This window comes from Megalobrama amblycephala, linkage group LG9 (assembly GCF_018812025.1).
Source record: "Megalobrama amblycephala isolate DHTTF-2021 linkage group LG9, ASM1881202v1, whole genome shotgun sequence".
NCBI lineage: Eukaryota > Metazoa > Chordata > Actinopteri > Cypriniformes > Xenocyprididae > Megalobrama > Megalobrama amblycephala.
Window position 1 is genome coordinate 41,629,246 of NC_063052.1, and position 26,745 is coordinate 41,655,990.

Consider the following 26,745-nt stretch of genomic DNA (forward strand, 5'->3'; position numbering starts at 1 on the left):
CAGAATTTCTTTACTTAAAGAGCAGCCCAGGACGGCCCATAGCCCTTCTCCAACATACCACAGTTCACGATATCAACCTGATAATACCTGTACACCTAATAGACAGCACAAGGATGTTGAAGTGTTGCATGACTGGCAGCACACAATGCCACGTGACAGCGATAACGTGTGGGGAGATGACAGAGCTGGGCCCTATTATCCTCCAGGAGGTGCCCCTCGCTCTCAAGACCGTAGGTATCATACTGATGACTACAGACAGTCCCGCAGCCCTAGTCCTGTCTGGCAGTGGAGAAGAGATGGCAGCCCTTAGAGCCGACGCAGTGTGCGTTTTAGGTCCCCTGACAGCCAGCAGTCATTCAAACAACAGGGAAACTTCCGTTAGCTGATGTTGATGGGCAAACATCAGCTTCAACCTCCCGGCCCCACACTGATTTTACAGCATTTAATACAAATGAGGAGCACACACAACCCCCTAACAAGGTGTCAGCAAATGTTTTGGCAATTGTGGAAGGGGTGGAGGTTTCTGCTCTGTTGGACACAGGCTCTACTATCTCCATTGTGGGGGAAGATTTTCGACATTCTCATCCAATGTTAAAAAAACGGCCTATGAAAACTTCCATGGTACTTGCACGTTCTGTCACTGGGCAATGTCTGGACACTTTAGGTGTCTTAGTTCTTGGTATGAGACTTGGTAAAGAGTTGCTGCATCATGATTTCCAGGTGGTTAGAGGTGCACACCATCCAGTCATCCTTGGGTGGGACTTCCTACAAAAACACTTCCTACATGCTGTCCTTGATGTCGAAAATCAGAAATTGTCTTTATGGAATGTTGAGCTCCCTCTGCTCCCGACAGGACATAAAGCTGCAGCTTGTTGTAATGTTTCTGTGCTTACATCTACCAAATTACCGGCATGGAGTGAAACAATTATCACAGCGTGTGTGGCAGGAGCGACGGCTGTATCTCCTGTGCCAACTGACTACACGGGTATCCTGGAGCCCAACCCAGCTAGTAATGTGGCCATTGCACACACCCTCAGTGAGGTCCAAAATGGCCTTACTGTAGTACAAGTTCTGAACACCACAGAAGAAGACATCGAACTCCATGCAGGTCAACATCTTGGTGAGTTTTACTTTCTTTCTTCTAATGACACAACAGTTTTGGAGGGAGAATGTTGTAATGTCCTGTCTGATCCCTGTAACACAGCCCCACCCGTATCCATTGATAATTCTAACCTGTCTACATCTCAAGTTGAATCCTTAACAGAGCTGCTAACTAAGTACTCAGATATTTTCAGTAAGAACTCTGATGACAGAGGTAGGACTGGAATAATTAAGCATAGAATTTGGACAGGGGAGGCCATGCCAATCAAACAAAGGCCCTATCATGTGACACCTGACCAAAGACAAGAAATACAGCAACAAGTGACAAAACTCTTAAAAGCAGATGTCATTGAAGAGAGTTATAGCCCCTGGGCAGCGCCCGTAGTTTTAGTGCGTAAACGGGATGACACGTGGCGATTCTGCCTGGATTACAGAAAACTAAATGTGGTAACCATAAAAGACTCTCATCCCCTTCCAAGAGTCGACGATGCATTAGATGCATTATCAGGATCTGCTTGGTTCTCCACGATAGACCTGCAACATGGCTATTGGCAAGTGGAGCTGGCAAAAGAGGATCGTGAGAAAACTGCTTTCACCACAGGTAGTGGGCTGTACCATTTTAAAGTTATGCCCATGGGTCTGACAAATGCTCCAGCAACTTTCCAAAGGTTAATGGAGATGGTACTTCGTGGGCTGCCTTGGAAAACTTGCTTGGTGTATTTGGATGATGTCTTAATTTTCAGTAAGACTTTTAAGGATCACCTTCAGCATTTGGAGGAATTTTTTTCCAGAATCAAATCCTGTGGGTTAAAGCTCAATCCCTCCAAATGCTCGCTTGCTAAGAGTGAGGTTCAGTTCTTGGGTCACATTGTATCTAAAGACGGCATTCAACCTGATCCAAGAAATGTTCAGAGTGTTCAGGACTGGCCTATTCCATGCTCACCTACGGAAGTGAGGGCATTCTTAGGATTGTGCTCCTACTATAGGAAATTCATTAAGAACTTTGCTCACCATGCAGTCCCTGTCCATAGATTGACAGAGAAAAATGTTGGGTTCCATTGGACTGCTGAATGTCATGATGCATTTGCTTATTTGAAACATGCCCTATCTCATCCACCTATTCTCTCTTTCCCAGATTTTCACCGACCGTTCCATTTGTATACAGACGCCTCTGCATCAGCTATAGGTGCTGTCCTTGCCCAGGAAAAAGGGACTCGAGAAACAGTGGTAGCTTATGCCAGCCATGTCCTCACGAAGGCTGAAAAGAAGTGGTCCACGTACGATAGAGAGCTTTAGGCCATTGTGTGGGCTGTCAGACATTTCCGCCACTATTTGTACAAGCAGCCCTTCTTCATCATTACGGACCACAAACCCCTCTTGGGCTTGAGGAAAATCCCTATTGACAGTGATTGCACTGGTCGGCGGGCACGCTGGGCCCTTGAATTAGATCCATTTGAATGGACGGTCATACACAGAAAAGGACAAAGTCACGCCAATGCCGACACCCTATCACATCGTCAAGACTCAGAATCAGAATTTGGAAACACAGCCTCGTCATCTGATCGACCCGATCAGTGTGCACCACTGTCAAATGGCAGCTGTCAATTAGCAAATATTCAGGGACTGAAAGACCAGGTTCAGTCAGTCGGCATGACCCATGGTATACCAACATCAGCTGCCTGTGTTGAACAAGAAACCGAGAGAACCTCCTCTTTCATTCTGCAGTTGGCTACCTCTGAATTGAGTTTCAAAGAGCAGCAACGACAGGATCCAGTTTTAAAGGAAGTTGTGAGTTGGAAACTCAAAGGCCGCAAACCACCATATAGGAACATGAACAGACGGTCGCCAGAGGAGAGAATTCTGTGGAAAGAATACTTCAGGCTAACACTACACAATGGGCTCCTCTGTCGTGAAATTGTTAGTCCAGGCACCAAATCTGTGATTTTTCAGGTCATTGTACCTCAAACTTTAAGGGAGCAGGTCCTTCAGTCCCTCCATGGCAACCCTGTTGCTGGTCATCTATCGGCCGAAAAAGTCTTGCAACAGGCACAGCAACTCTGCTTCTGGCCTTTTATGTCCCAGGACATACGTGAGTGGTGTAAGAAGTGCGTTCCTTGTGATGCCAGGCGCACTCCAATCCCTGGTCATAAAGCACCCATGAAGACAGTGGCAGCGACAGCACCGCTTCAGAAAGTGGCTGCAGATATACTGGAACTTCCTGTTACAAGTCAAGGAAACAGGTATGTTCTTGTTATTCAGGACTATTTTTCCAAACATGTTAACCTGTATGCTATTCAAGACCAGAAGGCTACAACAGTGGCTCAGTGTCTTTTTGAGAATTTTGTCTGCGAGCACGGCATTCCAGAGGTCTTACATACAGACCAAGGGCGGCAATTTGAGTCAGACCTTGTTAAACATCTCTGTCAAATGTTGGGTGTTCATAAGACCAGAACCAGCCCATACCATCCACAAGGTGATGGTATGGTTGAAGGTTTCAATAGAACCCTCATTAATCAGCTGGCCAAGGTCCTGCAGCAACAACAAGGGGAATGGGATGTCTATCTTAGCCAGGTGGCTTTAGCGTACAATACTAGTCCCCATTCGTCGACTGGCTTTACCCCCTTTTTCCTTACCCATGGTAGAGAAGCCAGATTGCCGACTAACCTGCTGTTACCGAATTGTGTACCGCGTTCTCCATCTAATTCACCAGCAGATTATGCTGCAGACCTGATGTGTAAGCTTCAAGATGTATTCACTGCTGCAACCCAAAACAGGGAACATGCATATCATCAACAAAAGCGACACTATGATAAGGGACTGAAGTTTACCCCTTATCAACGGGGGGACTTTGTGTGGCTGCACAACCCTACCACAATCAGGCAGAAACTTGCTCCCCACTGGAAAGGGCCGTTTGAAATAGTGGACTGTTTGGAGTCAGAGGATGATGTGGGTGTCACTTACAGAATACATTATCTGTGAGACGAATCAGACAAATGTCAAATTGTCCATTATAACCGACTGAGACCATACCATGCACCTGTCCCTCCAAAAGAGAAACAAAATACCCCTTCAACTCTTTCCCCATCCTTGACTGCTCTATCAGGTGCCTTACCTTTCAAACCACCACAAATTGCCCTGTGCACTTCTAAGGGAACATTTAAGGACTCCATCCTGCCACAGACACCACTTGCTCCTGGACCTCCCCCTTTCCTGGCAGACCCGCTGCCTGCTAGCCCTCCTCGTATTCAGGGTTCAAGCTCTGGTCCGGTTGCATGCCTAGGTCGACGTTAGGTTAAATTACCTAGGTATTTAAAGGACTATGTCTTGACGTAAAAAGTCTAAATGCCTGTGGACGTGGTATGACTTGCATTTTACTTTTTTTTTTCTCTCATTCCTTTGTTTCTGTTTCCTTAGCACTTATTTGCCTTTTTTTAATGGATGTAACTGTAAAGAAACGGGGACGTTTCTTAAGTGGGTGGGGGAAGAAATGTAAGGTTAAATATGTATAATTATATTAATGGGAGATAGTGGGTTAAAGTCTGGAATCGGTGTTCTTGTTCAAAAAGCTTGATTTACTTCAGTGTTCATCTTTGTGTTTCCTGATTGGCTGAATTACAAGTTGGTGTTGTTTTTTCTCAGCGCTGAGCATGTGAGTGAGTAAAACAGATGACTGTCCATGAGCTGCTTCTCTACGCTGATTTATTTTATTCTTTTGAGTGTGTGTCACGCAAAGTTTACGAACCCAACTTTACATAAGTAACCTGCTCTGTCGTGTCTGTCGACGTGTTGTCAGTGTCCTCTTCGCTCCACTATGTATTTTTCACTGCGTGTGGTGTGACAGCGCCACGGCTTGTCAGACAAAGCAACAGTAACTAAGGGGGGCGGGTCTTTGCGAAGGGTCAATTACTCACCCTCATGTCGTTCCACACCTGTAAGATCTTCGTTCAGCTTTGGAACACAAATTAAGATTTTGAAGATTTAGCTGTCTGACTCCTCAAAAGACAGCAATTTAACCACTGCTTTCAAGGTCTATAAAGGTACTAAAGACTGTTAAAATATTTGATGTGACTGCAGTGGTTCAACCTAAATTTTATGAAGTGACAAGAATACTTTTTGCGTACAAAAACAAAACAAAAAAATGTAGCCTAAATTGCGTGCATCAGGGAGCTCGCATTTTACTTTCGCTTTCGAGACTGCACATACTCTGTGTGTAGGGAACGGCGGCGCTGAGAGTGCATTCTACAAGATAAGATTCTACAAGATGCTTTGGCATCGAATCCTCCGCCATGGTCTCGTCAGTCATCTCGCCTTACCCTCGTCTCGTGATCAGTGAACTGTGATTCCAGCCGCACTATGTGTGACTGCAGCTCATGCTGAATGAGCAGAGCAGACGTTTACAATAGTTTACAATTTAAGCAACCATTATACAACTTAATTAAATGGTTTTTACTTCTATTAAAAGCAAAATTACAGTGGAAGTAGTCCTGCGGTGGGCACCATAATGTAATTCAAACATAGCAGTGGCATATTCTATGCTAATTTCGCCCTCACACTCTGTCATGGTGATATTGGGAGACAACTTTTCACCTTGACGAGAAAGCTTGCCACATTTTAATATTTCATACATAATTCAACTATATAGACATTAAAAAAAAAACTATTAAAAATGTCAAAAACAGCCAATTACTAATAAAAAATAATAAAAAATCTAGCGTAGCGTCAGTTCTGGCAGGTCACGTCAGTCAAGCTTGCATCAGCTGACTCCCAGGTGACTTGTGTCTACCTATAGGAATACGACGCCTATTACGGCATCTATATATAAGCTCCTCCGTATTATCAGCAGCTATTGCATTTCTCAGGAGCAAATTACCCTCCTCCATCCCCAGCTCCTCCTCTCTTCAGTCAGGATTGGCCTTATTATTTCCCCTGAATCAGACTAATTCTCGAAATATGTGTATGTTAAATCATGACATTTATTGATATCTGCATGTTGGTCCTGTTCTGTTTACCCTAGGGGGTTTATTGCTGCTCTCCCTGCTCTTATCTATGCTAGGCTGCATGGATGCGCAGGGAGTTCTTGCCCAGAACAGAACCATACCGCCAATACAAACTCTATGCATTATCTATCATATTTGTGTCACGGTGCACACAAGAACAAGATGGTAAGACCCAAGTGCAGCGATGTTTATTACAGGAGACTCCAAGCATGTAATCCAGAACACAGGCAAAGGTTAAACTCCACAAAAACAGTCCAATACAAAAAGCCAGAGAAACAAAGTGCACGTAACAAAATACAACAAACCACAACCAAGGACAGAAACAACTGAGACTAAATAGACAGACACTGATAACAAACACAAAACAGCTGAGTGCAATGAGTGGGATAATGAGTCCAAGAGTGAGTATGGGTATTGTAGTCCAAGGGGTGAAAACAAGAGTCCAAGATGGAGTGCCCTCTAGTGGCTGATAGGGCACTCTCACTAGTGATCATGACATTACCCCCCCTCAAAGGAGCGGCTACCAGACGCTCCACCAGACAAAACAAAAACACAAAAACTCAGGAGGGAGGTGGACAGGAGGAGGATCAGGGGGAGGGATGGTGGGCCAGCTCCAGGGTGCCCAACTGATAGCCAGGGTGGTGCTGGAGGAACTGACCAGGCTGGTTCCAGAGGGTCTGGAATCCTGGCTGATTGCCAGGGTGGCGCTGGAGGAACTGACCAGGCTGGTTCCAGAGGGTCTGGAATCCTGGCTGATTGCCAGGGTGGCGCTGGAGGAACTGACCAGGCTGGTTCCAACGGTTCAGACGGCCTGGGCAGTGGTGGCAGGGCAGAAAGCCTGGGCGGCGGCGGCAGGGCAGAGGGCTTGGATGACGGCGGCAGGACAGAAGATCTGGGCGGTGGCGGCAGGGTAGAAGGCTTGGACGGCGGCAGGGCAGTAGGCTTGGACAGCGGCGGCAGGGCTGGCCAAGGGTGCTTCGTGGCCATATCAGGGAGAGCGGGCAGCTCGGTGACGGCCTCCGTGGCCGTATCAGGGAGAGCGGACAGCTCGATGACGGCCTCCGTGGCCGTATCAGGGAGAGCGGAGGACTCAAGGACGGCAGCGGGCTCAGACTGGAACTGCTCTGGGACGGCAACGAGTTCAGACTGGAACTGCTCAGGGACGGCAACGTGCTCAGACTGGGGCTGCTCTGGGATGGCAGCGTGCTCAGGCTGGGGCTGCTCTGGGACGGCAGCGTGCTCAGGCTGGGGCTGCTCTGGGACGGCAGCGTGCTCAGGCTGGGGCTGCTCTGGGACGGCAGCGTGCTCAGGCTGGGGCTGCTCTGGGACGGCAGCGTGCTCAGGCTGGGGCTGCTCTGAGAGCATCCTCCAGGCACGCAAGACCGCCAAAACATAGAACGTGAGGACAGCCCTCTTAGCCATCACCGGACTGATAGGGAGAGCATGCCGTACTGGAGCGGACTCACTGGCTGGAGCGGACTCACTGGCTGGAGCGGACTCACTGGCTGGAGCGGACTCACTGGCTGGAGCGGACTCACTGGCTGGAGCGGGCTCACTGGCTGGAGCGGGCTCACTGGCTGGAGCGGGCTCACTGGCTGGAGCGGGCTCACTGACTGGAGCGGACTCACTGACTGGAGCGGACTCACTGACTGGAGCGGACTCACTGACTGAAGCAGGCTCTGGAGTGGACTCACTAACTGAAGCGGGCTCTGGAGTGGATTCACTGACTGGAGCGGGCTCTGGAGTGGACTCACTGGCTGGAGCGGGCTCTGGAACGGACTCACTGGCTGGAGCGGGCTCTGGAGTGGACTCACTGGCTGGAGCGGGCTCTGGAGCGGACTCACTGGCTGGAGCGGGCTCGGGCTGTTCTGAGTGCATCCTCCAGGCACGCAAGACAGCCAAAATATAAAAAGTGAAGACAGACCTCCTGGCCATCACGGGACTGACAGGGAGAGCATGCGGGACTGGAGTGGACTCACTGGCTAGAGCGGGCTCTGGAGTGGACTCACTGGCTGGAGCGGGCTCTGGAGTGGACTCACTGGCTGGAGCGGGCTCTGGAGTGGACTCACTGGCTAGAGCGGGCTCTGGAGCAGGCTCTGGAGTGGACTCACTGGCTGGAACGGGCTCACAGGCTGGAGCGGGCTCTGTAGTGGACTCACTGGCTGGAGCGGGCTCTGTAGTGGGCTCACTGGCTGGAGCGGGCTCTGTAGGGGACTCACTGGCTGGAGCGGGCTCACTGACTGGAGCGGGCTCTGTAGTTGACTCACTGGCTGGAGCGAGCTCTGTAGTTGACTCACTGGCTGGAGCGAGCTCTGTAGTAGACTCACTGACTGGAGCGGACTCCCTGACTGGAGCGGACTCCTTGACTGGAGCGGACTCCTTGACTGGAGCGGACTCCTTGACTGGAGCGGACTCACTGACTGGAGCGGACTCACTGACTGGAGCGGACTCACTGACTGGAGCGGACTCACTGACTGGAGCGGACTCACTGACTGGAGCAGGCTCTGGAGTGGACTCACTAACTGAAGCGGGCTCTGGAGTGGATTCACTGACTGGAGCGAGCTCTGGAGAGGCCTCCGGGTCTTGGGGGATGGAAGCCTTCCTCCTCCTCTTCCTCCTTTTAGATGTGGGAAGCGGAGACTCAGTGCCAACCTCCTCTGAGGCCTCTGAAGCGGATTCACGGGCTGGGACGCACTCATGGGCTGGAGCAGGCCTTGGAAAGGACACACGGGCTGGAGCGGGCACACGGGCTGGAGCGGGTGCTGGAGTAGTCGAAGCGGCCCATTCCCACGCAGATGCAGGTAATTGGAGAAATTCCAAAAGTTTAACCCCCTTACCAGCTCCATCTCCCACTGCGGCAGAGGTTTATCCAGACAGTTATTAATTGTGTCTTTGAGGACCGTATCAGAGAGACCATACCCCTCCGCCCGTGACCAGAACTTCTGGACGAATGCCCGCACTCCCATTCTCCTCTGGCGGAGAGTTGCCAAAAGGGCCTGAGCCTCCTCAGCCCCCACGGATGACCGGAGTCTCCTGCTGCTGGATCCTTGCATAGCGGTGGTTTGTTCTGTCACGGTGCACACAAGAACAAGATGGTAAGACCCAAGTGCAGCGATGTTTATTACAGGAGACTCCAAGCATGTAATCCAGAACACAGGCAAAGGTTAAACTCCACAAAACAGTCCAATACAAAAAGCCAGAGAAACAAAGTGCACGTAACAAAATACAACAAACCACAACCAAGGACAGAAACAACTGAGACTAAATAGACAGACACTGATAACAAACACAAAACAGCTGAGTGCAATGAGTGGGATAATGAGTCCAAGAGTGAGTATGGGTATTGTAGTCCAAGGGGTGAAAACAAGAGTCCAAGATGGAGTGCCCTCTAGTGGCTGATAGGGCACTCTCACTAGTGATCATGACAATTTGACGATAGTGGTCCTGACAGAACTATAGGCTAATAGTACACAGCAAAATCACCAGAGTTAAAACAATTCTGCTCGGAGTACATATGGTCCCTCTCTAAATAGTGTTAAAGTAACGCTGAAGCAGAGTTAAAGTTAATGAGATAATTAAGCGATTAATTAAGTGATGAATGAGCATTATTGATGAACACCTGCTGTTAACAAGCAGAATCACTGAAGAAAAGATAATCCTCCTCTGCTGAGATATTGAGAGATATAATGTCTTTTATCTTCAGGTGATTTCATCTAAAACTGTGGCTTAAGTCAGGCTGAAGTTTTTTTCATTGATTCTGCTTGTTAACAGAAGGTGTTCATCACTAACGTTCAATCATCACTTAATTAATCGCTTACTTATCTCATTAACTTTAACTCTGCTTCAGTGTTACTTTAACACTATTTAGAGAGGGACCATATGTTCTCCGAGCAGAGTTGATTTAACTCTGGTGATTTTGCTGTGTATATCGATGATACTAAAATATCACTGAATGCAACATCATCTTGTCCATGCTAAACTAATCTTTAACTATATTACAATTTAATTACATGCACATTATTATTTATTAATAATAAACATTTCACCCTGGTAAATGTACTTTTTTTCCAGTTTAGTCTGAGGAAATTTGACCTGAATCGACACCATCAGTAAGAACCAATGGACAAACCACTCAAATATTAACAGATAAATGTTTGTTTTGTCCCACATTGCTACCCATCTGCCCTTCTGCCCTGCTCAGTGCTGAAAAGTTCACACATTTGCTCTCCTGTGGACGGTTGACCAAGTAATGACCCATATAAGCAAGAGTCAGACAGTGAAGAATATTTAGTACACACACAGACTCACGGATCAAAAAGTAAGTGTTTGTCTCTTCTGTTGTCAGTAATATTCAGTACAATCTAGACATCCATTGAATTTCTTCCTTAATGGCTTGTTTAGTACTTAGATTTTTTTTTACTCTCTTTTAGCACAAGACGCAAACATGATTAAAGTTTTGGCTGCTGTAAGTTTAACTGCATTTCTCAGCTGCTATGGTACGTTTTTTCCTCTCTTTGTGGTCCAACAATTAAAACAAACCTTTAATCTTGAATAGACAAATGGAGCATTTATGTGATAGCCATAATAATAATATTGTTCTGGACATATTGACAACAATTCACATTGTCTTTTGTGGTAGTAATACTTTTTTTGAGTTTCTCTGTAGTTGTTAATGATTCTGTCTTTGTTGAAGGCGTGCAGAGCGTTGAACTATCATATAATGACTTAAGTGAACAAATCCTCAACTCTGGGACTGTAGTCTTTTTAGACTTCCTGGAGAAAGTCAGAAAGGCTACAGAGAAAATAGTGAAAGATGATCAGTTCAGAAAAACTAGGCAAGACCAACAATGGATAATGTAACTTAAAGTGACTGCTACTGAATTGTAATTTCAGCAGCTTCTTGATCATAACCATTTTGTTTTTACAGGATCAATGTCCAAAGACTCATGAAATCATTAAGAGAGTTTGCAAAACCAATAAAAAATGTTGAGAGTGGGAGTCAGGATAATTCAGCTATATCACCACAGTAAGTCTGTCCAACAGTCACAAATACTGTGTAATGATAATAACATTGTTTATTCTAAGCACAAGTCATGAATACAAATCACAAATGAACAAGTTCAAAAGTTTACATATACGCTTGATTCTTAATACTGCGTGTTGTTGATGTTTTGTGATCAATGTTAGCTGAAAGGTAGTCCCTTGTCCTAAGCAGTTAAACTGCCTGTATTTCAGAAAAGGTCCTGTACAATCTTTGTTTTTTTCCCCCCTGCATCTTCTATTTGAACCCCTTCCAACAGTGATTGTATGATTTTTAGATCCATCTTTTAACACTGAGGACTCATACACAACTATTACAAAAGAAGGCAACACGGGGGGTGTAAACTTTTTTGTGTTGATTGTGTTTGGTGATTGGTGTTTTGTTTGGTACTGCCCTTAAGAAGCGTCAGACGATATTTACTTGTTTCTCATTTACCATATTTAATTAAGTCATATTTATTTATATCCATCCATCCATCCATCCATCTTCCTAGTGTTATTCACACTCATTTGCAAGGTCCACTTCATTCACACTTTGATGTGGCTCAGGTTTTATGCTGGATGCCCTTTCTGACACAACCCAGCACTGAGAGTGCTGGGACACATTCACACTATCCTATGACAATTTGGCATTTCCAATTCACCTAACCTGCATGACTTTGGACTGTGGGGGAAACCGGAGCACCTGGGGACCTTCTTGCTGTGAGGCGACAGCACTACACACTGATCCACGTGCCGCCCCAAGTCACATTTATTTATATAGCGCTTTAAAGATTGTCTCGAAGCAGCTTCATATTATTTTTTTTTTTGACATAAAGGCCGAGAATGTATAAACTAGGACAGAGATCGTACTGGGTCTGTGATATCTTTAAAATATAATCATGGCTTGAAAATGTTTTTACCCCTGGGAGCATATGAGGGGGAGGTAAAGATACTTGTGAGTATATGTCTCATCTGTAGATATCTCCTGAACTGATCGTTAGTGTCATGATCACTAGTGAGAGTGCCCTAATCAGCCACTAGAGGGCACTCCATCCCGGACTCTTGTTTTCACCCATTGGACTACATTACCCATACTCACTTCCCGGACTCATTACACCTTGTCATTGCAACCAGCTGTTTTGTGTTTGTTCATTAGTGTCTGTCTATTTATACCTGGTTTGTCTCTGCTCTTGTTATGGTGTTTTCATGTATGGTTTCCCGGTTCTCCGTTTTGGTTTTTGGTTTTCATGTTTCGTGTTTTTTGTATGGACTGCCTTTATGGATTCTGACCCTTGCCTGTCTGTGGATTACGTTTCTGGATTTTCCCAATAAATGCTGCAAATGGATCTTGTTTCCTGGACTTTGTGATTTACGTGACAGAAAACACCATCATTTCTAGATCCAGCAGCATGAGCATTCGGATTCGTTCCCCAGCCTCCATTGGAGAGCGGATGGCTCTATTTCGGGCAGTGGTGGCTCTGCGACAGGAGGGAAGAGAGGTAGGGTGTTTTGCCCAGTTTTTCTGGACTATGGCGAGGGGGCTGCGCTATAATGATGAGGCGCAAAAAGGGATTTTCAATGGATGCCTTGATGACCCTCTGCCTCAGTATGAGTTGGAGGGGCTCCAGACCCTGGATTTTTGGGGCTTTGTCAGCTATCTCTCCCACAGAAGCCATTGGGCAACACATGCTCAGCCAGAGTCCGCTCCAGCCCGTGAATCCGCTCCAGAGCCCGCTCCAGCCTGTGAGTTCACTCCAGAGTCCACCGAGGAGGTGGGCACAGGTTCACCGCCTAACTCACGTAAAAGGAGGAAGAGGAGGAGAAAGGGTTCAGTCATTTCTCAAGGCCTGGAGGCCTTCCCGGAGTCCGCTCCAGCCAGTGAGTCCACTCCAGAGCCCGCTCCAGTCAGTGAGTCCGCTCTAGCCAGTGAGTCCACTCCAGAGCCCGCTCCAGCCAGTGAATCCACTCCAGAGCCCGCTCCAGTCAGTGAGTCCACTCCAGCCAGTGAGTCCACTCCAGAGCCCGCTCCAGTCAGTGAGTCCACTCCAGAGCCCGCTCCAGTCAGTGAGCCCGCTCCAGCCAGAGTCCACTCCAGAGCCCGCTCCAGCTAGTGAGTCCGCTCCAGCCAGTGAGTCCAGCCCAGAGCCCGCTCCAGTCAGTGAGTCCGCTCCAGCCAGTGAATCCACTCCAGAGCCCGCTCCAGTCAGTGAGTCCACTCCAGAGCCCGCTCCAGTCAGTGAGTCCGCTCCAGCCAGTGAATCCACTCCAGAGCCCGCTCCAGTCAGTGAGTCCACTCCAGAGCCCGCTCCAGTCAGTGAGTCCGCTCCAGCCAGAGTCCACTCCAGAGCCCGCTCCAGCTAGTGAGTCCGCTCCAGCCAGTGAGTCCAGCCCAGAGCCCGATCCAGCCAGTGAGTCCACTCCAGCCAGTGAGTACGCTCTAGCCAGTGAGTCTGCTCCAACCAGTGAGTCCGCTCCAGAGCCCGCTCCAGCCAGTGAGTCCACTCCAGAGCCTGCTCCAGCCAGTGAGTCCACTCCAGAGCCTGCTCCAGCCAGTGAGTCCACTACAGAGCCCGCTCCAGCCAGTGAGTCCACTCCAGAGCCCGCTCCAGTCAGTGAGTCCGCTCCAGCCAGTGAGTCCACTCCAGAGCCCGCTCCAGTCAGTGAATCCACTCCAGAGCCCGCTCCAGTCAGTGAGTCCACTCCAGCCAGTGAGTCCACTCCAGAGCCCGCTCCAGCCAGTGAGTCCGCTCCAGCCAGTGAGTCCACCCCAGAGCCCGCTCCAGCCAGTGAGTCCACTCCAGAGCCTGCTCCAGCCAGTGAGTCCGCTCCAGCCACTGAGTCCACTCCAGAGCCCGCTCCAGTTAGTGAGTCCACTCCAGAGGTTGTTCTCTGTTTTCCCAAGCGCCTTGCCCTGCCGGCGCCAACTAAGCGCCTCGCCCTGCCGGCGCCAACTAAGCGCCCTGCCTTGCCGGCGCCAACAAAGCACCTTGCCCTGCCGGCACCAACTAAGCACCTTGCCCTGCCAGCGCCACCAGAGCAGCCCGAGCCCGCTGCCGTTCCAGAGCAGCCTGCTCTCCCTGATACGGCCACGGAGGCCGTCACCGAGCTGCCCGCTCTCCCTGATACGGCCACGGAGGCTGTCACCGAGCTGCCCGCTCTCCCTGATACGGCCACGGAGGCCGTCACCAAGCTGCCCGCTCTCCCTGATATGGCCACGGAGCACCCTTGGTCAGCCCTGCCGCCGCCCAGGTCTTCTGCCCTGCCGCCGCCATTCAAGCCTTCTGCCCTGCCGCTGCCGCCGCCGCCCAGACTTTCTGCCCTGCCACCACTGCCCAGGCCGTCTGAACCACTGGAACCTGCCGGGTCAGTTCCTCCAGCGCCGCCCTGGCAATCAGCCAGGACTCCAGACCTGCCGGTGCCCGCCTGGTCAGTTCCTCCAGCGCCGCCCTGGCAATCAGCCAGGACTCCAGACCTGCCGGTGCCCGCCTGGTCAGTTCTTCCAGCGCCGCCTTGGCAATCAGCCAGGACTCCAGACCTGCCGGTGCCTGCCTGGTTAGTTCCTCCAGCGCCGCCCTGGCAATCAGCCAGGACTCCAGACCTGCCAGTGCCTGCCTGGTTAGTTCCTCCAGCGCCGCCCTGGCAATCAGCCAGGACTCCAGACAAGCTGGAACCCGCCTGGTCAGTTCCTCCAGCGCCACCTTGGCAATCAGCCAGGACTCCAGACCTGCCGGTGCCTGCCTGGTTAGTTCCTCCAGCGCCGCCCTGGCAATCACCCAGGACTCCATGCAAGCTGGAACCCGCCTGGTCTGTTCCTCCGGCTCCCCCTTGGTCCTCAGTTGGGGACTCTGGACCTGGCCCGCCATCCCTCCCCCTGATCCTCCTCCTGTCCACCTCCCTCCTGAGTTTTTGTGGGGTTTTTTTTCTTTCCTTCCTTTTTTGTCTGGTGGAGCGTCTGGTAGCCGCTCCTTTGAGGGGGGGTAATGTCATGATCACTAGTGAGAGTGCCCTAATCAGCCACTAGAGGGCACTCCATCCCGGACTCTTGTTTTCACCCATTGGACTACATTACCCATACTCACTTCCCGGACTCATTACACCTTGTCATTGCAACCAGCTGTTTTGTTTTGTTCATTAGTGTCTGTCTATTTATACTTGGTTTGTCTCTGCTCTTGTTATGGTGTTTTCATGTATGGTTTCCCGGTTCTCCGTTTTGGTTTTTGGTTTTCATGTTTAGTGTTTTTTGTATGGACTGCCTTTATGGATTCTGACCTTTGCCTGTCTGTGGATTACGTTTCTGGATTTTCCCAATAAATGCTGCTAATGGATCTTTTTCCTGGACTTTGTGATTTACGTGACAGTTAGACAAGATGAATTTTTCAAAGTCTCTCCAAAGATATTAATGCATCATCATCATGAGGAGTTAGAATGATTTTACCACCTCATGGTTAGAGTTAGTTATTCTTGGTGTGAACAGGTCAAAATTATTAGATAAAGAACAAATTTGTCTTATTTTATTTTTGGTGATTATATTGCCTGTTCTCTGTTTCACAGGAGATTTTTTTCGTTCATGGCTGATGCTCCAGTTGGGGCAACGATCAAGGAGATCTCTGACAAGTTTTTCTTTCCGTAAGAGCTTTATTATCTTTACACATTCTTAAGACACTAAATGATCTTGTTTACTTCTGACAAGTTCTCTGAAATCCAATATAATACCCATGAATGTGCTCTTCTTCTACAGATATATGAACAGTTACCGTCAGAGCTTTAAAAACGAGACTATGGTGGAGATCTGGAAGTAAGCATGTGTTCATTGAGAGTGGAGAACACAAGATCCACTGTTCCTTTGTCAAAGTTATTGTCTAAGATGTGTAACATAATGACCTTATAAATCCACCATCCATGTACCTTTCAGGTTTTGCTCATAACTTGATTTATTCATCTGACTTCTTACAGAGAAATGGAGTCATTCTATCTTCCAGGAGCTCCTCCAATCTACAGTAAACCCATGGAGTTCTGCAGTTACCTTCTGGGCAAGGCGTAAGACCTCACTCTAACTTCATTTGAACTTATTTAATGCTGTATTTAAAACATTATTAGCAATAAGCTATGAGCAGATTCTACAGAGTCCCTAAAGAAACACGGTGAAGGAATAAAGTGCATCCGGAAAGTATTCACAGCGCTTCACTTTTTCCACATTTTGTTATGTTACAGCCTTATTTTGTTATGGTACAGCCTTATTTAAAATGGATTAAATTCATTATTTTCCTCAAAATTTTACAAACAATACCCCATAATGACAATGTGAAAGAAGTTTGTTTGAAATCTTTGCAAAAAAAATGAAAAAATCACATGTACATAAGTATTCACAACCTTTGCCATGACACTCAAAATTGAGCTCAGGTGCATCCTGTTTCCACTGATCATCCTTGAGATGTTTCTACAACTTGATTGGAGTCCACCTGTGGTAAATTCAGTTGATTGGACATGATTTGGAAAGGCACACACCTGTCTATATAAGGTCCCACCGTTAACAGTGCATGTCAGAGCACAAACCAAGCCATGAAGTGCAAGGAATTGTCTGTAGACCCGAGACCGCCATATATTTATATTAAATGCATCAAGTCTTTATAGTAAAACTGAGGTCAAAAACTGAGGCTGTGAGTTCTAGACTGTTTTAATAATGTAGCCTATATTCAAGTTAATTACATTTTACATTACAAATAGTAACTTTGAAGTAATGTAAACACCACCCTATAGGAAGCAATTTTACAGGATTATTCTGATAATGTTGCTTGTTTCTTGGCCAATTGTATTGTAGCCTACGTTTTAGCGCATCGATTAGCCTATACAATCAAATCAACCTGTCGGAGTTATCGTGCGATAGTGACTTGCTGATTGAGTTATATTTGACATATTAAACCACACACTGAGGCTACCTTCCTGCACTTTTTTGCATCTCTCTAAGCTTGATAATGAAGTTACACATTCCATCCGATGTCTATGACTGACCGTCACCAGATTTGAGCACCGAACTTCTTTGAATTGTGAATTTCAGCATAAAAATGAGCATAAACTAGCATAAAAACAAGCCAATTGCAAGACACTGGTTGGGGGGGGCACCGTATGTGGCCAGCAGGATTTCAGTGGAGGCCGGTGTTGTGCCGAATTTCGACTCCCTGCCAAATTATTACCCCCCTCGTTTAAGTCTCTATGTGATTGCCTAATCCTATCCTCACCCCTAATCCTAACCCCTCCCCCACACCTAATCCTAAACCTACTAATAATAGGGGGTTATAGAGTGCCTCAGGGATGACGCATTTTTGTAGGCAAAACCCGGAAGCGAGTTAGCATTTTAGAGCTTCTGGTTCCATCGCTCCGAAGTCAATGGGTTTTTGCTAAATCGCCTGAAATAAGGTCTGTGGTTAACAAAGCCTCTAAATACTTTCACGTTTTGATCTATGATATAAAACACACCAGTTATAACCCGCTTGTGATTTTTTAAACCTTTATTGTGTCATAAAAACGGCGGTTGCTAACAAATTGCTAAAAGGGACTACTTCCTTTGGTGGGGACTTTAGACGTCATCATGACAAACAGGACATTTGGACAGCATTTCTCATGAAAAAGTGGATAAGTATTCATATACAGCACAGATCATAATCAGCGAGCATGTTTTTAAATAACGTTGTTTTTTAAATACAGTTTGAGGAAGCTTGGTGGTGACGTTGATCCGCGACCATGGTGTGCTGTAGTCCGTTTATAGCCTACTGTTAGCCTTTTATATCTGACCACTTTATTTAGGCTTCAAGATGTATTTATGTTGTTTTAACTTGTGAAGATTATCTTGATAGACAAAACGTGTAAGTGTCATAACCCTTTGTTAAACACAGAGCTTATTTTCTGCGATTTTCCAAAAGTCTATGGGAAAAATGCATAGGCTTTCAACCGAGGGAACCCGTGCGCCGCTAACTTCCGGGTTGGCCTACAAAAACGCGTCATCCCTGAGGTACTCTATAATTTGGCAGGGGTAGGAATTCGGCACAACATCTTGCCACGACCTGCCCCCGAGAAACTTTGCATTTGCTTGGTTTCTCAGGGGAACGCAAAGTTTCTCGGTGGGAATACAAAACTTTTGCAAGGGAACACAAAGGATTTGCAAGCAAACGCTAAGTTTCTCGAGGTAACGCATAGTTTTTGTAAGGGAAAACAAAGAAACGCAAACGCATTGACATATATTTTTTCCTCCCATCTCACCATAGCTGCGTCCGAAATCGCAAACTGTCTGAATAGGTACTATATTTGAATTTAAATTTACTTCACGACCGTTGGAAAAAGTATGTAGTATGAATGCGTGTAGCATGAATGAAATCCGGACGTACTGCATCCGCCATGTTGTTACTGTCACATGACCTACCAGCATCAATTACGTCCCTTCAACTCCATTCATAAATCCTCTCCCATGGCCTCATGGGATAGTAAAGTGTCCATCATATGCGCACTTCAGAATCTCTTCGGAAGTAGTAGGTCATCCGGGTACTTTTCGCTTATGTTTTTCGAATACTATATGAATTCAGACATACTACTATAGAGAAGTATTCGATTTTGGATGCAGCACATTTCCCTATGGTCTTTGTAAGATTTTATGATTTAAACATGCATTTTACAAAATAATTTTACTTGTTTAAAAGTGTACTGTATTAAAAAGTAGCATTCTGTATTTTGACATCTAAAAGGGTGGTGGGATCCCAGCTGTTGAACATGATCGAAGCTGGGGTGGATACTGTTTCGAACATTGGAAAAATAGACTTTAACCAACTTCATGAGGAGTAAGAGCTGTTTTAAAACCATGCTGTTATAGCAAATAGAAACTATACTGGATTAATGATGCAATAAAATGGATGCATTTTGTATTATTGACCTCCAAACTTAAGTGTTGGGCTAAAGCGTCATTTCATAAACCACTTGTCGTTTCCTCCGTAGAGTGCAGATGGTTATGGATCAGATTAGAAAGAAAGCCTTTGAAATTTCAATTTTGGAAAGGCAAAAAGAGAAGAATGATTTCCTTATATCATTAAGGTAAGAACCTTTGTTAATATTAATTACAAACTTCAATATTTTACTTTATGACATATCCTAATAACATTTTTCTTTTCTGTGTGTTTCCTAGAACTGCATCTGGACTGATTGTTTTTTACTGGGATAAAGTTTTAGAACACACTGAAAGTCCATCATTCCATGCGAAATACTTAGATTCTAATAAGTAAGATACAATGATGTATATATTTGTATTTAATAGACAATATTGATTGTGTAGTTTAAAGACAGGTTGAGAAAATAAAGTAAAATGAGCATTTAAAAAATAACTTAATTTTGTGTGTTACAGGCAATGGGAAGGGCTGGTGAGAAACGCACTGGCAAATGGTGAAAATCAGTGGCTAGTGGAGAATTTTTTAAAATGGTAGGCTATGCTGGGTGGTGCATCATGTGTAAAAAAAAAAAAAAAAAAAAAAGTGACCGATGCAGACACATTGAATGGGTTTATAGCTAATAAGCGAGTCGCTTGCATTCTCTCTAGACAGTTTACTCGCTTACTCATGACATAGCAACACAGCAAAAAGTAGGCTATTTCTAATGTGTTGGACCTTTTATTTAGAGTAGCCTTTACCTGTTGAGACGTGCCTTTACAAGCAACCGTAAAACCAGAGCTTTTGTGCAAAAGGTGCGTTTACAAAATATGATGTAATTTTGTAAGTCCGCTAGGTACCACTAGTGTCACAGACACAACAATCTTTACCTTTAAAGGTGCCCTAGAATCAAAAATTTAATTTACCTTGGCATAGTTGAATAACAAGAGTTCAGTACATGGAAATGACATACAGTGAGTTTCAAACACCATTGTTTCCTCAATGGACATGCCAGCTCATGTTCAAGGGGCGGCAGGGAGTGTGAGTGAATCGGTGCATAGTTAATGATGCCCCAAAATAGGCAAAAAAAAATCTATGGAGTATTTTGAGCTGAAACTTCATAGACGCATTCAGGGGACACCTTAGACTTATATTACATCTTGTAAAAACTGGTTCTAGGGCACCTTTAAACGCATCAGTTTAGGACACATTGAGATCTAAATCAGAGACGACAAATAAGAATGGCATCAACCTAAATGTAGGCCTGTGCCAGAAGTACTTTTTAAATTAATAATTAACAATAAGTATTATATAATTAGTAGGTATAACCTATTATAAATAACTAAAATGTAATTATAATGAATATAAGTGGCCTATAATATCAGTTTTACTCCCACCTCATGTCTTTTCCATCACAAAAGTTTTGCCAGTGAATGCAAAATGAAAGAAGGTTAAAGTAAAAGTAAAATAAAGAGTTAAAGTAAAGTTTTTTTTTTCAGTGAAAAGCAATACTTTTGTAGGCAAACACAAAAATACTTAAATAATTTTTAAATAATTTTTTTAAACCATGTCCATTTAGGGAAACCATTACTATGTCCATTTAATTGACTATAGGGAAACTTGCATTTAAAGGGTTACAGTAGTTCACCCAAAATGAAAATTCTGTCATTATTTACTCACCCTCATGTTTCTTCATACTTTGTTCATCTTCGGAACACAAATTAAGATATTTCTGATGAAATCCGTGAGCTTTCTGGCCTCCGAAAGACTGAAATTGCAACTTTCAAAGAAAGGTAGTGAAGACATTGTTAAAATAGTCCGTGTGACTACAGTGGTTCAACTCTAATGTTATGAAGCGATGAGACTACTTTTTGTGCAAAAAACAAACAAAAATAATGACTTTATTAAACAATTTCTTCTCTTCCATGTCAGTCTCCTACGCTGTCCACATAGTAAACAGTGCAGCACTTCAGAACCAGTGTTGGGTAGTAACGCGTTACTGTAACGCAGTTACTTTTGACAGTAACTAATACTGTAACGCATTACTTTTTAAATAAATTAACTCTGTTACCGTTACCATGGTGCGTTGTACGTTACCTTTTTTAAATTAACTAATTTTGGCTGAAGTGTAGCCTACAGCATAACCTGTTTACAGCAGCGACACACTGTAGGATTGGTGGATGCCACGAAGACGCACTGTGGCCGTGTTTCCATTTATTCAAGTATGTGCGGCAGTCATGGCGAGTCAAGGCGAGAGCAAGACTTGTTTCTCTAAGTGGAAAATGCTCATTATTTTACTTTAGTTGAGCATAAAGACAAAAACCTTTTAGTCAAATGTGTTAGTAAGCTGTGTCTTTCTGGTTCGAAGGTCCTATCTACTGCGATAAACGTGACATGCTGAATCGAAAATATGTGAAATACGTTTTTCTAGTCGACTAGTTGTTCATTTAAGCCATTAGTTGACTAATCACATTTATATTCATTTAATTTCTTAAATACTGGAGAGAATAAACTAATAATGAGTGTTTATGTAATGCTATGCACTCAAGCGCACGCATAACGCTTGCCATAAAGAACCGGCAAAAGTAATGATTATGAATATGACAAAAAACAACAAGGAGACATTTTAATTGTTTATTAATAAAGTAATGTTTTCTGAATCAGTGTCGGCTGCAAAGATGAAGTTGACATTGCTGACTCTCATCATCTCCGCATGTACTGGACGCACCTAGAGAGAAAATGCACATTTCATTCAGATTACATAATCAGAGAATCTTTTCGTTTTTAATTATTTCGTTTTAAAGTACATATTTCAAGCTTTCTATAGATATATTTCTCATGTCTGCGAGGCAAGCAGCTTATATGCCGAGTTTCTGTTCATTTAGCCTATAAGTCGCGCTCCAGTTCACGCGCCAGTGATCCTGCGCATCCATGATTATATTAAATTCACTTTAAAGAGAGGCTTTCTATAAAACAAAACTTAATGAAGTGGTCAAAATCATGTCTGACCCACTCCATGACTCCCGATATATTGCGCATCTTATTAGTCAGATCAAGAATTACTTATTCTTAGACTTATATTTAATATTGGGGGCATTCAAGTTATTTGACATTTTAATTTTTTTAAAGTAACGCAATAGTTACTTTCCCTGGTAATTAGTTAATTTTATAATGATGTAACTCAGTTACTAACTCCATTACTATTCGTGAGAAGTAACTAGTAACTATAACTAATTACTTTTTTAAAGTAACGTGCCCAACACTGGTCAGAACCCTGGCTCAGTATTGGCCAACGCTGTTCACGTGAGCGCCATGCGTGTGATGCTGACGCAGAACCCGGAAGTGCTGAACTGTGTTTACAACATCAACTGTGTAGGAGACTGACATGGAAGAAAAGAAATTGTTGAATAAAGTCGTAATTTTTGTTTGTTTTTTGAGCACAAAAAGTATTCTCGTCGCTTTATAACATTAAGGTTGAACCACTGTAATCACATGGACTATTTTAACAATGACGATGTCTTTAATACTTTTCTGGGCCTTCAAAGAGGTCGTTGTGTTGCAGTCTATCAGAGGCCAGATAGCACACGGATTTTATCAAAAATATCTTAATTTGTGTTCCGAAGATGAACAAAGTTCTTACGGGTGTGAAACGACATGAGGGTGAGTAATAAATGACAGAATTTTAATTTTTGGGTGAACTAACCCTTCAATCATTCTTTTAACTAAATAAATATTTATAGTGTGATAAGACGTTTATTATATTATTATTGTTTATTAATCATAACCAGCCAGAACAAACAGTTTAATAATTTTATGTTTACTGTGCCTTGTAACTGATTCTAATTTTATTTTCTAGGTGGACTGAACTTCATTTTGGTAAATTCATTGAATTGGCCCTGGAATATTATAGTCATGGAAATGAAGCTCTTGGTTTGGACAGATTCAATCAGTCTAACTGGTAAATGGACATCTACACTACATGAAATTAATCGGACATTATTTATGATTAATGAATATGTAACCATGTATCTGATAATTAAAAAGTTGTTCACGTGTCGTTTCAGATGTGAATGACATGTAAACATGTAGATATACTTCTTAAACATCTGTCAGATTTTAATGCCTAAAGCGATAATAATGACTAATTAAAGGGGAAAAAATTATCCCTCCATTTTGTTCTGTACATTTCACAGGGCTATTGGCAAAAGTGCTGTTGTTTACTCTCTTCCTGTTTATGAAAAACTGTCTGAAGTCGGCTTTGGGTTTACTGAGATCAGCAGGATTCTTCATATAATTAATAATATAACCCTTAATCTTCATGGGAAAAATCCATTGAAACGTTACAGGTAAGGAACATGAAACATTGCTCCGATTTAATTATATCACATTGAATGAATTATGTAAATTTTAAAATAGTAAGACATTGTTTTTCTCCGTCTTACAGATGGACCGACTTGGAGAAGGACCTACTTGTCACCATGTTATCTCAGTTTAATTTAGTCATTGACAAGGATTACACCAATAGCAAAGATAATAAAATATTACTTCCTTTGCGGTAAGACAATGTAAAAAAAAATAAATAAATAAAATAATGAAAATAAATTTTAACCAGTAAAACAGAGAATAAATTCTCTTGTTATATGATCACCTTTCAGTAAAGATGTTCTTGATAAATTTATCTATGCTTTGTGCTCTGTATGTAATGCATATAATATATTCCTCTTCATAATCATCCTTTGTTTGCTATAGTGTAATTAGGAATGTGTTCGTCTATGTGTGGAGCTGTTTTCTCGTCATTGAAGGATTCAGAGATTTTGATCATGCTGAACACCAGCAATCAGTGAAGTAAGAAATGTACAGTATTTTTATCCTCTTTATATATATCCAGTGTGAGGAGGTTGGAAATCTGGTAAAGACACTGTCTGATTCTGAGACACTTTGTTGGCTGAAATGTAACATGTTCTTGAGTATGGTTTTTGTTTATGAAGTGAGCAATCAAATAATAAATAAGAAACTGTATAACTTATATTTGACAGTGAACTGAACCGTGTGAGGAGCGACTTCATTAATGAGCTGTTGAAAAGTAAAGCATTTACTCGAGAGCAGCTTGAAGGAGCACCAAAGTAAGATGTTATTTTAGGAACAATGATAAATTTATGAATGCTTTGCTCTAAATCTTAAAATATAAATATGTAGAGACACATACTCTCTTAATTCCCCTTTTTGATTTAATGATTTCAGCTTTGTTTGACCTTTTGGAAATCAGTTCATGTTTGAAGCTTTCTTTTTGTTTTTTGCTGTTTGAATCATAAAGGAACTTCATTCAAGCCATTCATCAGATCCTGGAGAAACTGAAGCAGTATACTGACGTGGTTGATGGCTTTGATACAATTATTGATCCAACTGCTTTGTAAGATTTATAATTTTCTTACCATTGCATTTGAACAAAGCCATATAAATATCAGTTTATATTGCAAGTACCACTGATGTGAAGTACAGTCTAGCTTGACAATTTTTATTTTTCCCTCAGAGCCTTCAAGAGGTCACTGCATCGCATAAACAAAATGTTTCATGAAGTCTGGGATTTTCTGTTGGAGTAAACTCTCTATGGATTGTATGGAGGCTTAATTCCACCACGGGAAAAAAAATATATATATAATTGCGACTTTTTATCTTGCAAGTTTACATCTCACAATTCTGATTTTTTTTTAAACTCACAATTCTAAGAAAAATGTCAGCTCACAATTATGATATTTTCTCGCAATTGTCTGTTTATATCTCACAATTCTGACTTTATAACTTGAAATTGCGAGTTTATATCATGTAAAATAAGAATTGTGAGTTGCAATTACCCTTTTTATTTCATATGATTGCAACTGCTGCCAATAAGCAGGATTATACCAGCAATGTATTAACATTACAGGCTGTTATTGAAATGAAAAAATGCTTGGATAATTACATCAGTAAATACTGAGTAAAACAAGTTTGTTCCACTGTAAATTTACAGTTTATTTAGATTTGTTTTACATGTGTTTTTTTTTTTTTTTTTTTTTTTTTTGCAGCTTAACATATTAATTAAAAGTTGAATATCTTGACATCAACAACATCTGGATCTATTTTCAAGTGTTAACACTTAGCAAGTGCAAATTAAATAAAAATGATAACTACTCATCCGAAATGTGTCTCTGCAATGTGTGAGTATGAAATAATAAAACAACAACAAAAGAAACAAAATTGATTTTATACTGGTAAATATTCATGAGTACTTTTTTTACACATCAAAATGATTTTATGTGACATAATTTTATGTAAAAAAAATAATAATCAAAAGTTAGGCAAATTGATCTTAGAAATGATACATCTTAATCAGCTCTATTTTATCAGTATGTAGAAATACAGGGTTATAAACAATATTATCACTAGTGGTAATAATATGTTTTAGAAGGAGCATCCTGGTTGGCAGCAATTTAGTGACCCTAAAAACTGCTGTTGATTGAAGAAATATTGATCATAAGCACACATAACTGTAGCGATGTACAGTTATTAATCAATTTATGGATGAAATATGAATATCATAATTCAGAAAGCTTTATGACGTTCATATATCGACCCAACGGGGAATTAAACATATATGGTGAATTAACTACAACGAATTATAATCAATCACATATATGATTAGTTCTGGTTTAATAATTATGTGGAAAACTATCAGTTCGTCCACCGAAACGGAAAATTATCCACAGATTATCACGACAGAAATGTTATTCTCGGGCCGGGAGACTAACTTTCTATCATAGACTCCAAATATAGAGCAAGGACATTAGAATCAGAACGTTAAAGTGACTCGGTTGTTGCTAAAATGAGCAAGTGAACAAAAAGCATGGATATAATGAGTTTAATATACGAAACGGGTAATACACAGGTTATACGGCTAAATGGACACAAGTAAATACAAATACATACAAAGTAGAAGGAGAGGCAGAAACGAAAGAGATGATCAAAGCAGGTCAAATTGCAACCGTTCACCTGTAAGAGCCAGCAAGGAAACTCAGTATTTAAAATCGTGAAAACGTTATACTTGCATAGGTTAGTCAGGGTGCTTGGAGTTTCGGAGCGCTCGGTTTGATAGTTGCTCCTTCGTCCGGAGGTTGTTTCGGCGAAGTTTCAAACGAAGGTTTAACTGTTGTAATATGACCGGAAAATAAAGAAGAGAGTCCGTCTTGACGGCAGGAACTCGTGCAGAAAACTTGTGCCACCAAAAGACGCGTGTCATGGTGTTTTAAAGACAACAGACCAGAACGCCTTCTTGATAACGTCCTCCAATGCTAGCGTTGCGATTTGGCGGGTTTCCACATTCCTTTGTCCTGTCTCCCGAATAAATTTATGGTATGTTGAATCAGTGCATTTTCTTCATAGTATTATTAAACATTGAACGATGCATTTGGCAGAAATGTAACGTACATGAGTGAATAGCTCGGATTCACAGCTTTACGGAGAGATCAAACTCGACAGGTGTCTCTCGTCATATAAAGAAGATACACTTTACATTCTATTACTATCGTTTAAACATGAAAACTAACCTACTACAGTCAATTCTACGATTCTACACTAGTAACACATACATGCAGCGAGCACTACAATGGCAGATACATTCATATTTGCAGGTATAATATTTGTGTATACAGTCTTTGTATGTGTGTGTGTGTCTGTGGGTGCGTGCG

At 43.3% G+C, this 26,745-nt stretch overlaps 1 protein-coding gene across 3 annotated transcripts; it reads left to right on the forward strand.

Annotated features, from left to right (window-relative positions):
* The first annotated feature begins 10,260 nt into the window (after positions 1–10,260).
* Positions 10,261–25,197, forward strand: LOC125275963. Of its 3 annotated transcripts, XM_048203336.1 has the most exons (18): positions 10,261–10,416; positions 10,529–10,594; positions 10,792–10,933; positions 11,026–11,124; positions 15,672–15,746; positions 15,859–15,915; positions 16,074–16,157; positions 18,854–18,946; positions 19,101–19,196; positions 19,288–19,380; positions 19,504–19,578; positions 22,881–22,982; positions 23,218–23,370; positions 23,469–23,579; positions 23,774–23,869; positions 24,061–24,147; positions 24,339–24,434; positions 24,555–25,197. In XM_048203336.1, exons 2-18 carry the CDS (start codon positions 10,543–10,545, stop codon positions 24,622–24,624), a joined length of 1,581 nt encoding a protein of 526 aa, XP_048059293.1. In that variant the 5' UTR covers positions 10,261–10,416; positions 10,529–10,542; the 3' UTR covers positions 24,625–25,197. The 3 variants fall into 3 exon arrangements, with proteins under 3 accessions (XP_048059293.1, XP_048059294.1, XP_048059295.1); XM_048203337.1 differs by lacking the exon at positions 18,854–18,946; XM_048203338.1 differs by lacking the exon at positions 10,792–10,933 and having other exon boundaries at positions 10,306–10,416.
* The last annotated feature ends 1,548 nt before the right edge of the window (positions 25,198–26,745 follow it).

Coding starts and splice junctions, on each gene's coding strand:
- LOC125275963 (XM_048203336.1), top strand. CDS start 10,543: ATGATTAAAGTTTTGGCTGCTGTAAGTTTAACTGCATTTCTCAGCTGC. Junction 19,381..19,503: donor AAATACTTAGATTCTAATAA/GTAAGATACAAT, acceptor TGTGTGTTACAG/GCAATGGGAAGGGCTGGTGA. Junction 24,435..24,554: donor ATTATTGATCCAACTGCTTT/GTAAGATTTATA, acceptor TTTTTCCCTCAG/AGCCTTCAAGAGGTCACTGC.